The sequence below is a fragment of the Protopterus annectens genome, chromosome 7.part0, assembly GCF_019279795.1.
Source record: "Protopterus annectens isolate FY-2018-M chromosome 7.part0, PAN1.0, whole genome shotgun sequence".
Lineage (NCBI taxonomy): Eukaryota > Metazoa > Chordata > Ceratodontiformes > Protopteridae > Protopterus > Protopterus annectens.
The window spans coordinates 601,108,027-601,126,540 of NC_056739.1; the positions used below are offsets into that span (position 1 = coordinate 601,108,027).

Genomic DNA, 18,514 nt, shown 5'->3' on the forward strand with positions numbered 1-18,514 from the left:
TTCCTCTAGCCATTCCTTAAATTCCTCTCTTTTTAACAGGAAGCTGGGGATGTTCCAGTTTCTCAGCTGAACTTCATTACCCTTCATTTTTATCTTAGTTGTTATTGGTGCTTGATCTAAAATGGCTATTGGTAGCTTTCAAGTAAATGAACATGTTCCTGCAATATAATTTCTGTCTAGTGTAGCACAGTTATTATACTATGAGGAATAATATGTAAAGTATCTCAGTTCCTACTAAGGAAGTCACTTCTTCCATACCAAATATTTTCATTAATTTCTTCAGAGAAGTACCCTCTTTGTTATATTTTCCCTTCTAGGTTCTGCAGATACATCCTCATTGTTGCAAATCAAGTTCTAGTCCCCACTTATTATATTCCACGCTAAAAGCTGATTATTTATCCCCAAATTTTCTTAAGTTCAATAATTGCAGTTTTAGGTAGAATATAAATACATGTCAGGGTAATCCTCCTCCCTTGCCAGTAGCCCATTACAAAACAAAAATCTACCATCTATCTACCATCTATCTATTAATTGTTGCTTAGATCTCTGTTGAAACTGTTGTCTCACTGTTCTGAGAGACTGATCGGCAAATATACAGAGCTGAGAATATTTTTTTGGTTTTAAAGTTTGTACTGTTAGTTGTTGCTTAGATCTCTGTTGAAACTGTTTGTCTCACCCACCCTCCCTATTTTTGGTTTGTAGTCTAAATCTGGTGGTTTTTGCAGTTGCCCGCTCCACTGTAGATTTGATCTGGGACACTCCCCCAGTCCCATCTCTTTACCACATTCTACCTAATAAACTCTTTCTGCACTTGCTTTTAGTCCTTTTTAATTTAATTGCATTTTTTAAACTGTGTTTGGTCTAATATTGCCGCATACTCAAGTGTGCTAGCTTGCACTGCATGTGAATTGTTTTTACTACTGTTTTTGCTACTTTTCTGTAAAAAAAAAAAACTGTAAGCCTGTTTCCTACCTTTCCTGTAACTAGTGTTTCCGATACAGATTTGCTGTATCCAGGACTGTATGTAAACTTCTGAGCCCCCCCAAGCCTTTCTGTGTTGGAGGGAAGACTTCTAACTTATCAGTGGGAGTGGTAAGCACTAGGTAACCTGTCTACCACATAAGGAGTGGTTCTGGCCTAGAAATTGTAGTTATTGGCTGTTTGGGCAATCTTCCATCTCTCTCAACTTTCTGATTTGAAAGCCTGCATTTACACTTGTTTCTGTCCTGTAACTTGTCTAGTGCAGATACAGATTCTTAGTTTTAGCACTTAAATTTGCTTGTTCATCTCAGCACTTGTTCAGAACTTGTAAGCACTAAATAAGCTACTAATTACTATAGCACTCAATCTTCATTACCTAGAGGAAAACAGTTTTGGTACTTACTTTCCTCACTTGCTTAGAGAAAAACAGCTCTCGTACTCACTTTCCTCACTTATCTAGAGGAAAATATTTTTTTATTCAGGCATGTCCAAGGGTCAGCTCCCAGTGTTCTCTCCTGTCTATCTGATGAATCTGGGCATCTTGAGGCAATGTAGAAATTGCCTCATGTACACAGACAACCCTCTCCTCCTACCACCCAACACTACAACCTGTGAGAGATGCACTTATTTAGCCAAACTGGAGGTAAAGCTCTCTCCAACCAAGACTGAACTTGACAGTCATAAGGAGAAGGTAAACATTTGCACCACACCACACTCATCACATAGTCTCACTAAATCTACACCACTAAAATCCACACACAGTAACACAAAAACATTCATGGAGGCTCTCAATAATAATCTGTCTAAACAACAGAGACCTCCAAAGCAGAAACTCAAGCAACCTTCATCCCCCAACACAACCCAAATGACACATAGCCCACAGACTCAGTGTGCCACTCAACCACAGCCAATAAGGCAAAACAACATACCCAACACACTAGTCATAGGTGACTCTATAGTCAGGCACACTGATGTCCCACTCACCAGGCTAGACAAGGAGTAGGTTACTGTCAGCTGCCTGTCGGGTGCCAGGATCCACCACATAACCCACGCACTCAGATCACTCCACAACAAGTACAAATATGACTCTGTCATTGTCCATGTTGGTGTGAATGACCTGAGATGTACCTCCCTGGACTACATGAAAAGAGACATGGAAGAGCTCTCCGATCTTGTAGCCCAGGCAGGTATGACTCTAGCCTTGAGTAGCATTCTGCCATCACCCAGAATGATACTGCAGTACAAGGACAAAATGATTGACTTCAACAATTGGCTAAGCTTCTGGTGTCATTCTAAGGGGATCCAGTATCTGTCTGCTTGGGATGACATGGTCGACAGACCACGATGCTTTGCCACAGATGGCCTGCACCTGTCACCCCTGGGATTCCTGATACTGGCTAAGGCTCCTGCTGCCCCTATATTGCCTTTTTTAGGCAGGGTTCAAATAACAAATTCATCACCATAACAAGAACAGGCAAGCAAAAACTGAGGGTAATGCTACTCAATGTTAGAAGTCTGAATCTCAAAATGCACTCACTCGAGGCACTCCTTAAAATGGAGAACATCGATATCTGTGCAGTGACTGACACCTGGTTCAAGGTTCAAGAGAGCACCCCTGCACTACCAGGCTATAACTCATACCACACTTTTCGGCCATGTAACCTGGACCGAAACACCAAAGGCGGAGGTGTGTCCATGTTCATTAAGGATATCCACACCTCCAGGCTAGTTGCTCAGCATAATGCATCCGAGGTTATCCAAGTGCAACTAACTCTGGGCAAAACTGCAATCCAAATTGTAGCTTGCTACAGATCCCCCACCATGCCCCAGGATTCCCACTCCTCTTTTCTTGATGTACTGGAAAATATTATGGTTCAACCAAACACCCTAATAATGGGCAACTTCAACTACCCCACCATTAACTGGGAAAACTACTCATGTACCAACTCCTTAGCTCAACGCTTTCTGGAATTCATAAACTCCAATGCCCTAGATCAACTTATCCACACCCCCACCAGGGGCAACAATATCCTAGACATAGTCATTACCAACATGAGTGACTGGTATTCCACACCTGAAGTCAGCATCTCGTTGGTCCAATCCGACCATAAGCGTATCACCCTTGATATCCACATCCCGCCCCCACCCCTATTAAGAAAACCACAGTAAAAAAATTCTCCAAAGCCAACTTCATGCTTCTTAAGACAGAAGTGGTGAACTTCATGTCACCCATGCAGATGGACAATACAGTTACAACTGCTGAATCCTACACAAATGCACTCTATAAGCACTTACACGAGTGCATGGATCGTGCTATCCCAAACAGAACCAAGACGCTATCCTCCAAAAAAGGAAGCCAATCTGGTGGTCCCCTGCCATAAACAAACTGTACAACAGAAGGAAGAAACTGTTGCAAAAGAGAGTAAAATCCCATGAGTGGAGGAGCTCCTTAGTCAGCCTCAGTAAGAAGCTGAGATCCCTTATAAGATCCTCCAAAGCTAGCTACAAAAACAAAATCGCCACTAAATCCAAGGACAACCACAAAGCATTCTATAGCTATGTCAAGAATCTAGATGGCAACACCCAGATCTGCTCTGAGTTACAGCACAAAGGCACGAAAATTACAGAACCAACTGATATTGCCAACATCCTGGCAGATCGGTTCAGTGCTAACTTTACCCCCCTCTCACCTCCTAAAGGGCCCATATCTATACAGGAAGAATGCAGCGTCCCTGTAATCACAACTATGCAGGTAAAAGCTGCACTCTCTAAAGCCAAAAACACAGCATCCATGGGACCTGACAACATCCCAGGCTGCGTTTTACATGAACTTCAGAATGAACTGGCTCCCCACTTAAGCACCATGTCCAATAATAGCCTCACATCAGGCTTTGTGCCCACTGAATGGCGCTCAGCAACAGTTATCCCACTCCACAAAGGGGGAGCCACCACTGATCCCGGGAACTATCGACCTATTAGCCTGACGAGCCTGGTCTGAAAGGCCATGGAACTTATCATCATGGAACTCATAAACAAAGACATTGGTAACCTCCAAACTCTGGATCCCACCCAGTTCAGGTTTGTGAAAGGCAGATCATGCCTCCTGAACCTGATCGACTTCTTTGAGGCAGTCACCAAAGCCGTGGATGAGGGTAAGGTGGTTTACACAGCCTATCTTGACCTCGCCAAGGCTTTCAACACCATCCCCCATTCTGGAATTATAGCTAAACTCACTAAACTAGGTATAAATCCCAACGTCACAAGATGGGTTGCCAACTGGCTCACTGACAGAACCCACACTGTAAAAGTTGCAGATTCCAAATCTGACCTCAAAGCAGTGACAAGTGGAGTACCACAGGGTTCCATCCTGGGACCTCTCCTGTTTGGTATCTACTTCTCTGAAGTACAGGCTAACACAGAAGGCCTCTGGCTGACGAAGTTCACAGATGACTGCAAACTAGGAGCTATATTCAAGTCTCCAAATGATGTGGACATCCTACATAAGGGCCTCACTGAGACAGATGCCTGGTGTCAGAGCCATGGCCTCAAGCTCAATGCCAAAAAGTGCAGTGTCATCCCCTTTGGTAAAAACTCTGTAACCATGAACTACCACATAGGCAGCAATCTACTTAACACCGAATGCGTGATAAGAGACTGTGGGACCCCGGTGGACAGTAGTCTCTCCTTTGATAGTCACATCACCACAGTAGTCAGGAAGTCCTTCTACGTGGCACACCTCATCATAAAAGGGTTCTCATCCAGGAAAAAAGAGGTCATTGTTCCTCTCTACTCGTCACTCATTAGACCCATTATAGAGTACAACGCCCCTTTTGGAATGTACCTCACAAGACATCTGCAGCAGCTGGAAAGGCCACAGAAGTACCTCACAAAGAGGATTACTGGCCTCAAACAAATGCCCTACACTGACCACCTCAAATAACTGCAGCTTTACTCCGTAGCATATCTCCTACTCTGAGGTGATCTCTGCCTAACATATAAAGCTATGTCAAACCCAGAGCTGTTGGACATGCTACACCTAAAGAAATCCCAATCCCTCCGAGCTACACGCACTAGAGACCTAAACCTTGTCACCACAATAAACAGGACATGCTGGAGGGATAGATTTCTGTCCCAGAGACTTCCTATATTCTGGAACAAGCTACCCATCTATGTCAAGCAAAGTTCTTCATTAGCACTCTTCAAGAAAAATCTTGATGATTGGATGGGAAATAGGAAATACACCCCGGGGATCACTTTAGTGTCTCTGCTGGACAGTGGCACAGGAAAATAACTTTCTTGGGTGGCGTAAGCTATGGTACCTTGCTGGCTAGGCTTATGTAGGCCCTTATGTAGGCCCTTGGGCCAATAGCCTAGTACCTACCTATGAACCTATGAACCTATTACTATCTTTTTTCCTTCTTCTATCACCTTTTGGAAATGCCCTAGCAATTAGTACAGGTACTCCCCTTTTCATTTGTCCCTGATACTCTGCTGAATATACATCCTGATATTCTGCTGAATATCCATCTTGAAATCTTTTCTATATCAAATTCACATACTCTTTTCTTTCCAATTATGTCTTCTGTGGCATCGCTATTTAATATAATTCAATACTCTTTCCCTTTTGTCTATACTTGTTGAGGTCATTCATGTTCCAAAATAATATGTTTACTGTAGCCATTTTGATAAGAAATTATTATTCACATCTATTATATATAACAGCTTTTTAAAATGTCCATTTAACCCTCCTGATAGGAACAATTGTCCCAAATTGACACCTGCACACACAGGCAAAACCTAAGGCTATCCATGCTAAGGCCCATGTAACAGCCTATGCATCTGCTTACACTAATTGCTCCAGATGTTAAAAACAACTTATATGTTTTCAAAAAACAATAATGTTTAGCCTTGAGAAAATGTGCACTGGTTATCTTTAAATAAAACTAAATTAAACACTATTCTACTAAATGCTTTAAAGTATTTAGTTACTAGAAAATCTGATATCTCTTATTCACTTCCAATAATTTAAAACTATATTTTTTACTGAAATGTTTGCCCTTGTACCTTTTAATTTTATATTTCTCTTGTTAAACAATGTCCAGACCTCTCAATTTACTGCCTTCTACTTGCCTGACTCTCACACCTGCCTCTTGACATTCCTTGATTGCTGGGATAAATTTGCTTCTCTTCTGCCTGGCGTACTATGAATAATCATTTTTCACAAACACTCTGCTGTCTCCAGTTTTTAATACTTTGCCCTTCTTCCACAGTTTAGTCAAGATCAACTCTTTCTGCTGTTAGGATTACAGATCCACTAATACAGGTATTGGCTGTTTTCTCATGGCCAGGTTTTGAGCATACCTGTGATGTGCTCTTTCAATTAAATCTTGCTGTGGAATACCAGTAAAGTTACTGATTTCTGTTTTAAAATAGTTCTCCAGTGCAGCAGAAAATCTCAGGTAATGCTCTTCTTGAGCTGTCTCATACTCAGCCAGCTTTTTCTTCATTTTGACCTTTGATTTTTGCAGTTGTATCAGTTCCTCTAAATAGCTGTTTAAAGCTTCTTCCATTTTTTCTGCCTTTTGTCATGTGAGTTGATATAATCCTTCAATGTTTTCATGTATTTTAATCAACTCCAAGCACTTTTGACTTATTTTTTCCTCTAAATTACCAGAAGCCATCTCTTGTACCCAAGCTGGAGCTTGAACTGCTTTTTTGCTGAACAGCTGCAGGATTCTTCCCAGACAGTGTTTTCTCTACCTTTTCTGGTTGATTTTCTTTCAGGTTCTCTAAACAACTTCTTTACTGGCATCTAGACAGTGTACTTACTAGTCAGTAAATGGATTATACCTGAGCTGAAAATATCACTGGCTTTTGTTTCTCAGTTATTGTTTTCACACTTAGAAGTACAAGGGGCAGTCCTGGCATAAATTTTCTGTTTCCCATCAGTAGATCCGATTGTGCTTGAATATCAACATTTATGAACTTCATGTTATGTGCACTGGGAGTCTGTTCCAGAGCAGTGGTATCCTCTGTAACATAAACCTGTCCTTCCAAATTGTGCTGTTGTTACAGGAGAGGTTTTGATCCCAAGACTAAATATTCCTGATGTCATTTGATTTGCTGAGGTTCAGTAAATCCATCATTATTGGGTTGAAGGATTCCTTGTATGCCAGACAAGGGTCACCTCTTAGCAGTCTGTAGGATACCAAATGTAACAACAGGGCTTTGAGTCCATGCAGGACATGTTGTTTAGTTCTTGTGTCCTTTTAGTAAGGTACCTGTGCTGGTGTTCAGTTGTTGCATGTGTCTGGACAGACACATGCCAGCAGTGACATTATAGTCAAAATTGGCAAAATGAAGGCTGAGTAAAGGAGTGCAATGACGACCCTTGCTCTAGATACAATTATTTTGTTTATAAGCTATGCAAGTAGAAGAAATTTTTTATGACAATGAGCATAAGCTGGTTGAATGTTAGGTCAGTGTCCACATAAGATCCCAAATCCCAAACAACTAGGTCAACTGTTAGAACTTTCCTTGGAATATTATCTAAAAATGACCCTTATCACTGTGTAGGGCTGATTCAAATAAAACACATAGATGACTGGAACCATCAAGTTCTGGTAGAATTGTACAGTTATCTACGTTATCATCCCTAACCATTATTAACATTCAAGATTTTACCCCTTGTTGCGGTTATCTGTAGACCCCACACTCTTTGCTAAATTCAGCCAACTTTCTTGAAGCACAGTTGTTCCTTCACTGCACTGGGGACATTTAGATCAGCACCTATTATGCCAAAACCATGTGAAATAAGGTTATGCATAGCAGCAGTAAATATTTTGATCTCCTCCTTATACTGATTGGGTGGTCTTTAGAATAGAACCATTTTCCATGCATATTTACACATTCAGATTTTACCCTCAATCGTTTTGCAAAAAATACTGTTAAAACAGCAACCATAAACATTATCTGTTCTGAATGTTAACATAAAGACTGTCGCCACAGATTTGGATGGCAAAATATTTTCACAGTAAATCCAGCCAAATAGATGAGACTCAGTGTATTACAGATGTTGACTACGTCACTGTACCACTCCATTATAAAGTGCTTTACGACCTGTCCCCACAATACACATAAAAGGCAATAACATCCATGGTTATAACAGCTTCAAATCACATTGCATCATGTTATGTCCTGTAAAAGGAGACAGTATTTCTGTTTAGTCTGTCCAATGTTTCATCTACAATATTGAAACTATTCCTCCCTGTTTTACTTTCTTGCGCCACATATTGTCTTCACCATTGAAAGAAACTGTCACTTTTATTTCTACCATTCCTTCTATTAGTTCATCACAGAATCCCTCACACTTTCTTGTCCAAAGAAAGTATTATTCTACAGAAAGTCTTAAATTTGCAAACTCTGTTAATCATTGGTGCCCTCCCTTGTCTCACCCTGCTTCCTCCTGAGTTCTGTTCCCTCAAACTTCTTTTATATGATGTATACATATTACAGTTTCCGTGTTCCTCATGTTTGCACTGAGTATACTGAACACTCCACTTGTCTTGTCCATATCCTTCCCGCCATCTCAGTTTCCACTCTCTGCTTCCTCTGGATCCTTACTAACAGCGCCGTTTCTTTCTCTTCACATGATCTTCAGATGTGCATGCAGTGCACCAACTGTGACCTCAGCAGCATCCTACAGAACGTTGTTATAATATCTTGCCTCACAATTGTCTGTCTCTGAAGATGCAGATAAAAATTTTATTAGTTCTAGCCAAAACTTTGTTTGCATAAAGTAATTGACTGGCACTTGTTTTAAACATCTTTATTAAACTGTCATTTAAGACATAGGCATTCATGCATTAATAGAAAAGAAAAAACATATTAACATTTTTCTGTGTACACATATTATACATTAAATACTTCTTTATAACAACTGCTTTTCAGTCCAACATTACATAAATCACTCAATTCCTGCCTTCCCTTAAACCTCACTTCTCCTCCTGAAGATTAGTCTGTATGTATTGGTCCCACAAATTCCATTTATTTCTATGTAATTTGCTCCTTCACTTTTCTAAAGATCCCTCTTCCAGTTCTTTTATTTCTTTTACAATATTACGTATACTTAATACGGTTGGTTTATATTTTTATTTCTATTTTCTGGTAATTGCTTTTTTATCAGTCAACAGAATTATACTTAATAATTTAGGTGATTGACATCCTGTGTCCCAGCTCAAAAGAATAATTTCCTTAGTTGCACCCCTTTCCTCACCCACTAGTATTTTTGACAGAGTACTCTGCAGAGAATTTTTAAAATCAGCCAACTCATTACACTCCCAAAAACATGTTCCCAGTACTCTCTCTTCTTCCCCATCGCACCTCCAACATTTGCTGTCTAACTGAGGAAAAATTCTTTGAACTCTTCTTGGGGTATAAAAATACCTATGTAAACACTTCCAAGCAAAAATCCTAAATCTTTTGGATTTTGTGGCATACTTGGGAGCCATACATATGTCTTTCTTGTAAATTGCTTTTCCACTCTCTCTCGCTCTCTCTTCAAAGTCTTTTCTTACCTTCTCTGATTAATTTTTATCATTATCGTGCAATATTTTTTATGCCTTACTAATTATCCTCTTTTTAAACAGAGCTTCTGTTCTAAAATTTATTAAAAAATATACTAGACAGTTCTTTCACTTAGGACTCCCCTATCCCTTTCTCTTTGCCTCTCTTTTGATACCAGTCTCTGATAGTGAAGGCAATCTCCAACCTGCAATCCAAACTTCCTGGCCTCATCCCACTTTATTACGTTTCCCTATCCAGTTATTAGCTGTTAATATCTTGGTACCTTTGTCAGTTTTCTACAATAAATTTCAGCCCCTCTTGTGAATTTTCTGTACCCCTGTTGGCAGTCATTCCTATTGGCAAAATCTCTTTTATCCTTTCATGTGTTGACTTAGTTCCTAGAACACTTTCTGCAACTTTATGTATGTAATATTCTGCATGGTGGTTATTATTCTCCTTAAAGACCTGCATCACAAACCCTGCTCTCTCCTTATTTCTTGAACTCTCCCCTTCTTCGTTATCCATTTCCACTTTGAACTGGAACCTTCTGCTTGTGTTATATATATGAACCTTAACTGTGTAGCTCTAAATTATCCCTTCAGATCAGGTAATCCTAAACCACCTTGTTCTATTAGGAGGATCAAATTATCCCACTTAACTCTTGCCCTGTTTCCATCCCAGATAAATTCCTTCAAACATATTACTGTCCACAATTTCTCCTCTGTTTGATAAAAATATGTCTGGCATGTATATAAAACTGAAGAGAAATATGTTTGTTGGTTGGACCTTGCTATCAATATCCATAAACAAAAGCTTCCAGGTTCTCATTTTTTTATCTTTTGTTTAGTCTCTTACTACATATCCTTAGCTGCCATAATAGAAGGCTTTTTAATTCATATCCTAAATACTTCATCTTATCATGTCCACATTAACGTGGGTATTGCTAAACCAAGTCATGAGTGGGTACATAATTTATGGCTATAGTCATTATTTTATCATCATTAATTTTATATCCTGAAAAGACCTGAAATTGTCCTTTTCTGGATTTTATCATCAACAACCCCCTTTTCCCCATTTTCTACATAAGGTAGGGGTGTTTTGTCACCTGTCACCATCTATCTCTATTCAATGCCACTCTCCTACCTTCTTCAACACTCATGCCTGACTATGACAGGTCTTCTTTCTCACAATCCATCCACCTTGTTGCTATATGTTGTTTCCTCTTACCTTCTTTCCCAATTCTTCTTCACCAGATTGTCTTCTGCTTTTCTGTATATGTCTAAGGCACTTGATCTCCATCTCTATCTTCCTTATCTGCTCTGCCTTTATGTCCCCGGTTTCTGTACCATAGAGTAGTACTGGTCACACAAGTGTTTTGTACACTTTACTTTTCAGCGTCTTTAGCATTCTTCTGTCATATGCTGCACCCAACACTATGTGCCAGTTGGCTGTAGCCCCTCTGATTCTAACTTTGACTTTCATAATTCAGACTTCTCTTCTCCTCTACTACCCTTCTCAGATGCTTGCAGCTCTTAACCTGTTCCACTATTTTCCTTTCTATCTCATTTCTCAGCTTCTTCTGATTTCCCCCATTTGCTGCCTTTACAGTGTCCTCACCTGTAGTTAGTTTCATCCCATGTGCTTTCAGTTTTGTATTCCATTCTCCTACTCTTTGCTGAAGTTATCACTCAGATTCTGCCTGTAATGCCACATCGTCTACATACCGCAGCTTTGTAGATCTGTCCCATCCTTGCCAGTGGCTATAAATCTACAGCAAATGCCAAAGGGGAAAGATGACACCCCTCCCTGGTTCCTCTGTTTAAACACAACTTATCCGAGAGAAACCGTCCTAGTTCAGTTTTTGCTTCCGATCCTTTATATATCTTCCAGATTAACCTTATTATTGTATCAGGGAATCCAAATGCTTCCATTGCCCTACCCATAAACCCCCAACTTACTCTGTCAAATGCTTTCTCAGCATCAAGACCCACCAAAAACAGTGATATTTTCTTACATTGTTCTATTAATGTTGTCAATGTTTGCCTTCCCTCCACAAAACCAGATTCATATCTATCAATTCTGGCAACATCTTTGCCATTGTTTTAGCTCATACAGCAGAATCACTTCCTAATCATGGTTTAAAATTGAAATGAGTCTATATGAGGCTGGGACTGACTGGTCTTTAATTGGCACTGTTGTTACTACTTAGTGCCTGCACCTCTTTCACCTTGTGTTCTTCCTAAGTTATTAATTCCAAAATGCAGCACTCTGCAGTTATTTGCTTTAAACACTTGCTGTTAATTTTTCTGTCCAACCTTTCAATCTTTTTAGATCTCTTTTCCAGTCTTATCCTTGCATGGTGAGTGACTGCCCGTATTTTGGACTTAGCTGCAAAGGGACTGACCCTGTTTTCAGTCCTCTGTCATGTCTGAGGCAGATGTAGTGAAAAGCACTAGGCCAGTCTCCAAGCACCATTGCACATCATTGGTTATATGTCCATCAGGAGATGGATCCTTCAACACCACTACTTCATACATCCTCCTTTCCAGCCACTTTTCTCACATACTTTGCTAGTCTTTTGCTTCATTCCATCCATGAGAATTTAGTCAATAGTCTAATCTGTAGTTTGAGTCAAAAGTCTTGCAGAAGTCACTGCAGGCTATATCATCTGAGTTGCCCTCTCAGTTCTTTGCCAGGCTTGCCACAGAGCAGTAATCAGAAGGCTGTGGGCTCTATTCCCATCTCAAGTTACTGGATTAATTTCTTATTACTGGCACTGTAGAATAGCATTAGAGGGCTGTACATCTGCATGTACCATCTTGTGGATGAGATGTTAAACTGAAATCCCACTTACCTGAGCTGGTGGAAATAAAAGAACCCATGGCACTCATAGTAAAGTACAGGGGTTCTTAAAAACTGTATTAGTCAAGCACAGTAAACAGAAAACCGAATCGCAAAAACAAACATACAGATATATAAAATAAAAAACTGTAGAGTGAAAAAAAACCTGTAAACTGCCATATATACATCTGCAAAAGTGTAGATTGCCATCCCAAATAAAAGTGCAAGGAATCAAACCATGTGTCAAATAAAAAAAAAAAAAAAACAGGCTGAAAAATAATTCAGCACCCCCAACCTTTTTCTCCTAGCCAAAAATAAATTCATGAAATAAGATCCCTCAGTGTCCAATTTTTGTTATGTAAAACAAGCTAATGCCAAACAAGCCATATAAACCAAAGTGCTGATACAACTTTATTCATGCTTTCTATAGAGATATGCTAGGGAGGATCATAATTACCTTGCAAAATGTTATGTGCGTAGTGATGGGGGTATCTTTTACAACTGTGATGACCCACCACTGGACCAGTAATCAGTCTTGTCATCTGACTGCTAATTCCCAGGCCAAACAACCATTGATGAAGCTGGCAGTATTTAGCATCTACCTGCAAAATGTACAGACAAGGGCTTCTCCTCAGATCTCTGGCAGATGCTGGAAATCATAAAACAATTGCATTCCTTCATGCTTTCAAGACTAATAATTACTTCACCCTAAAGACAATACAGAAAGTTTCTAGTACAGACATTGTGTCTCTGGCTGTATTGAAAACTGAAAGATACCATGTTTTATGGCCTAGCCATAAAGTAATTTAATTTCAGTTATTTTTCTGAAGTTAACCTCTTGTATTCCAGTTTCCATTATTAAAATACATGCATTTAAACAGTTACAGTAGTTTATGTACATTTCTGTTCTCCTCCAGTAGGGCACACTGTGGTTACATTTCAAACAGCACTTTTAATATACACATGGCATACAGTTCTAATAGATTTGTAACATAAGCATCTTATATAAATCATTTTGATATTCATCAATGATATATAATTATTTACAAAATTCCAACTTGCTGGGCTGGTAGTATCACCTTTCATCACAACTATTTCTGGTAAAATAAAAAAACATTTGTAGACCTCAACACAAAAACCTTGTTATATGTTGACATGTCAAAAAACATAGATGGCAACCTTGTCAACATCTGTCATAACACTTCCTTTCAGCCTGAATTTTATATTTTATGTTCCCTTTAACAAGAAGCTGCTTCAAGTAAAATTGCCAAAGAACACTTCCCATTCAGGGATGCTGCCATATTGATGACATCTGTCTGTCAGTTGAAGATTTTTACCCATCTTCCAAATAAAAATCCCCCTTTTATACCAAAATTTCCTTTGTTTATCTTTAGTCCTGATCTTCATTTTTTAGAGGAAAAACCTACACTGAACATCTCTCAACACACTTTCACCTACTAAGCATCCACTTTCATTTGCAAAAGCACATTCCTAAGTATGCTAATATTACTGGTACATGCAAAGCCCTAAAAAGTTATCATACCTATTATGATAATAAAAAGGAAAATGTAGAGAAATAAGAAAAACAACTGGATGGACGTACCATAATTCACCCTTGGGAGTGTCATTTTAAATGACACTTTCACAGGGTTCAAATGTGAACTCCCCCAGAAGGAAAATATATATTTAGCATTTATCGTTCCTGCATAGTCCTTAGAATATATGCCCAGCAACATATTGCAACATACCCATCAAGGTTCTATTGATGAGATAAATTTTTCAAAAAGCCAACCTTATTGCAGCAAGTCTGCCCATTTTTCAGAATCACTTTAATTCTCTCCCAAATGTCAAGGATTATTTTGGATGTCTAGTCAGGAAAAGCCACTCCTCTTATTTCCTGAATGCCTTATGTCTTATCTTCTTTAAGGCAGTGCCCTCACAGGACACAAATGCTGCTCTACAGTATGAAATACATCCCTCAATCTGGATGTATTTCTAGCTATCAAAACATCCTCATCATCTGCTTAATTCAAAAGGAAAAGGATCATCAGGAACTGTATGCCAAGTTTATCAAATGACTTACATGTTAAGGCCATTGCACTTGTAATCAAAAAACATAACCCCTCAAGGGGCAGTCCTGCTTGATACCCCTTTCCATCCTGATGTTGTTGTTTGTCTTTCAGCTTTTCCCGGTTAGGGGTCGCCACAGTGGAACTCTGGTCCGCTAATGATTGGCAGTAGATTTTCACGAATGCCGAGGTGCCAGCTCGACGTCAAACCTTCAATGAAGGCACGCCCATTCACGCATGTCTTTCGAATGCCCATCCAACCGTGGGGAGGACATGCAAACTCCACACAGAAGGCACTCCCTGCACTTCAGCCAAGAATCAAACGGGAGAACCTCTTGTTGTGAGGCAACAACGCTACAGCTGTACCACCGCGGATGCTCCCCTTTCCATCCTGATCTTATACAAAAAACAACTGCTCACTACTGCAAAGCCTTGAGAAAGCATATACTGACTAAATTAATCATAAAAAGGCACCAAACACATAACATAAATTATCTCAACTATATGAAGAAAGTAAACTACTGAAAGCACAAATTTAACAGAAATGCACTCTTGGTTAATCACATGAACAACTTCGTAAATGAGAAGTAACATTTCCTGCACTGGCCATTTTTGAAGGCCATAAATCATTTCACTTATTAAACACAGGAAGACAAATGCACAAGAGAAATGATGAAATATTAAAATAATTTTGTCAGAATTGCATTGAACAATGGGATACAAATTCTGAATACCAGTCTTCTCACCTTTCGTAAAAATATATTTTATAACCGATTCCACCCTTTCATCTGTAATACTGACCTGAAGTCATTCAGTTGAGACACACAAAAATAATTGCTTTTGACCAAGATCCGTATCTATATAAAAAGAATATGCTATATCTACCATCTACACAGAAAGAACTATCTATTTAAACAAAGCTTAATGTTCTATCCAGTATCCAGTCTGATGATAGTAATGGTCCATTTCAAGGCCTGACACTGACCAACAGTAAGAGTGGGATCTTGCTAGTAGGTATAAATGCAACCTTTTCAAATAGGACACATAATCTGGCACAACTTGTAATATATTTGTTTGAATTCATCTATCAAACCATGTAGTATCTCTTAAGGATCCCATCATATTCTCAGTTCTTTTAATTACTTTCACAAAAGAAAAATTACTTTTTTTTTCTACCTAGTGAGAAATACTTGTGCAAAATATTTTGCCAACATCTCACGTTTTGCTCATACATAGCCTGCAGTCTGCTCCATCCGATGACATAAGATATGCTCTGCTTCGACTAGATCATCATATTCTGTCAGGAGAAAGGAATATTTTTGACCTTTTGTCAGGTTAATTAGCTAGTGTCTGGAGTTCTAATTCGTCAATGGTAACAAATGGATTTCTTTTTTTTTTTTTTTTTAAAGACAGGGCAGGATTTCAGTTTTAATGTATGAACTACATGTCTCTCTCTCTCTCTTTATATATTTCTGTAAGTGTGTGCGTGTGTGTGTGGGGGGGCATCAAAACATATTCAAATAGACAAAGTGACACTGAATTGTGAGAAAATGTGATCTGGTGAACTGTTTGCTTCAATACAATTACAATCTTTATTTGCAATTGATAAGCAGTGTCACATTCACTGAGCAAGATGGATTAGATATATTATTTTTTTCTGTATTTTCTAGTTTCATTTTTTTGTAAGGGCTGTTACTTTGTGCAAGATGTGTGTACTATAAATAAATATCAGTAATTCTCTTAAGAACTTTTATGAGTTCAAATTTCTGTAACTTTACATTTGGTTACGCTCTATTTCTCAGCTAAAAAAACAACATTGCAGTTCAACAGAGGGCGATGAAGAGTTCTTTTCAATTGATACCTTTTGCTGAGAAGCCTGAATCCCACAAGGAGTTAAATACAATAACGCTGTCTGCCAATTTGTTCACTGTAGTACTTTTTTTTCAATTCAATAATCCCAGAAAATGCATGCAATTCAATGATTTACAGTAGCAGATGACAGTTATAGGTACTAACTTCTGAAGTGGGAGAGAAATGTTCCTCTTAATTAACCAGACAGAGTTAAAAGGGAATAAGACAAAAGTGAGCAAATAAGTGAGATGGTTCTTGAGGATATCCTGAAAGCAGGCAAAGCAAACTTGGAAACTAGGTTTACTAAGTTTGGAGAACTTTATTATTTCCCTGTAAAGGACAATAGTGTTAACTTTCTAGAAGACGAGAGGTGCTGGTGCTTGTTATGGAGAAACTTAATTTCATCATAACTATCTGTCTAATCACATTTACAGCCTCAATTCAACCATTTCAGAAAGAGGAGAAAAGGTAAGAACATAAGCTGTTTCCTGTGAAGCAAAGCAGGTGTGTACAAGTCTGCATGCAGTGACATAGCCATTTAGTTTGGCTGCAAAAGCAGTGTGAAAAATCAGGCTGCTAATGTAAGGAAGGTAATACGTATGATTTTGCATGGTCTGAATTATGTGTCTGTGTTTTTGTGGGAGAAGGGTTGGACAAGACGTCATTCACTTCGACTTTTCATTATTTCTATCTTAGGTTAATGATTCACAGATAAAGCCTGGAAATCAGCCTGACATGTCCAGTTCTGGTGCATTTCAGTTGGCAATATAATTAATGTCTGCACAGAAGTAACAACTTTGTTGCATTCTACATGTAACTTAAATCTCCTTACTCTCACTAGCTCCTGCATGGTGCACCACTTTCAAAAGCTCATCTGTTCCTTTTGACTAACCTGCCAATAAATCTTGTCATTGATAGAAAAATGGAGATGGAACTCTGAATCTGCACCTCTAGCTGGTCTGCAGCAAATCCAGTATGCATTCTTTGCACACTGATTAAGATACAATTATTTTCCTTATTAGTCTTACCTTTAAAGAGGATATAATATCATGATAATAATTTGTTTTGTATGTTTTCGTGCAAAAATACTACTGTCTCAGCAAATAATACTTACTCTTCTACTATCCATTAAGTTGTGGGTTTTATTCTCACCGCAGGGGCTTACATTAATTTTCCTGTACTGACACTGCAGTGTGGTATGGGGGGGGGGGGGTGATTCACTATTGATAAAATAAATATCAGCAGAACTTTGTTGTATGAATATCTTTTGGTTTGGGAATACTTTCTCTGACATTGTATATACAACTAAATATTGAATATTTCATAAAATTACATGATGACACAATCACATAGTATAATATTTGTTTTAATGTCTGTTTATGAATTAAAGCAAGTAAAAAAGCAAGCAAACAGAAAGAAGATTGCAGGTTGCTTCATTTGTATATTTTTGATGTGAAGCAATATATCAGAAACTATCGTACTACAAAGGCAATGCAAATAAGTATGATAAGAATTCAGTAAAAAACAAAAACAAATACTATGTACTTAATCTCTGATTTAATGCCAGAAGGGAAAATTGATACAGTTCTTATTGCAGTTTGACTGAAGAACATTGTAATTGAAACTTGATGGATCTGTGATTAATATCTGACATTTTGAGTACTTAACAAACTTACTCTCTTACTTTGTGTTCGGTCATTGAAGTGGTAGTCTGAAAAGAATAAGGTGATCTGAAATATTTGTACACTGTATACAGCTTTTGTTCACATCTTAAAGTCTAGTGGTATGTGTTTGTGCGAAACACTACTATTGGAAAGATAATTTTGATACTTTTTAAGGAGTATTTTTGTTTGCTACTCCATTGATTTGACTGTGTGAATGGCTGAACTTCAGACTTTCTATCAGTTTTTTAGATGTTCCACATTTTGACCCTGCCCAAAACAGGTTTATTTGTTAAACAGGTAGATGGGCTGGTGCCAGGGTTCTTTTCATCCAGTTCATTCATGAGAAGTGAGGACTGAAGTCATGGCCAGCACTGGTGAAGTTTGTAACATTTCATCACTGAGAGGTTAACCTGTTTCTCTGAAGTAGTTACATGTATAATCCTTGAGAAGGTCTTTAAGCTTGGCCTGGAATGTTGATATAGTTGTTTGCTGACTTATTTTGACAGGATGATTGTTGTAACAAGCTGGTCGTGGCTTGGAAAA

At 38.6% G+C, this 18,514-nt stretch overlaps 1 protein-coding gene across 3 annotated transcripts in view; it reads left to right on the plus strand.

The window, feature by feature from the left end:
• The first annotated feature begins 16,413 nt into the window (after positions 1-16,413).
• LOC122806621 (collagen and calcium-binding EGF domain-containing protein 1-like) overlaps positions 16,414-18,514 on the plus strand; it is an 876,736-nt gene continuing 874,635 nt past the window's right edge. For all 3 annotated transcript variants that reach the window (XM_044077195.1, XM_044077194.1, XM_044077196.1), the window contains exon 1: positions 16,414-16,775. In XM_044077195.1, the coding sequence (XP_043933130.1) occupies positions 16,693-16,775 (83 nt within the window). In that variant the 5' untranslated portion in view covers positions 16,414-16,692. The remainder of the gene's footprint in view (positions 16,776-18,514) is intronic.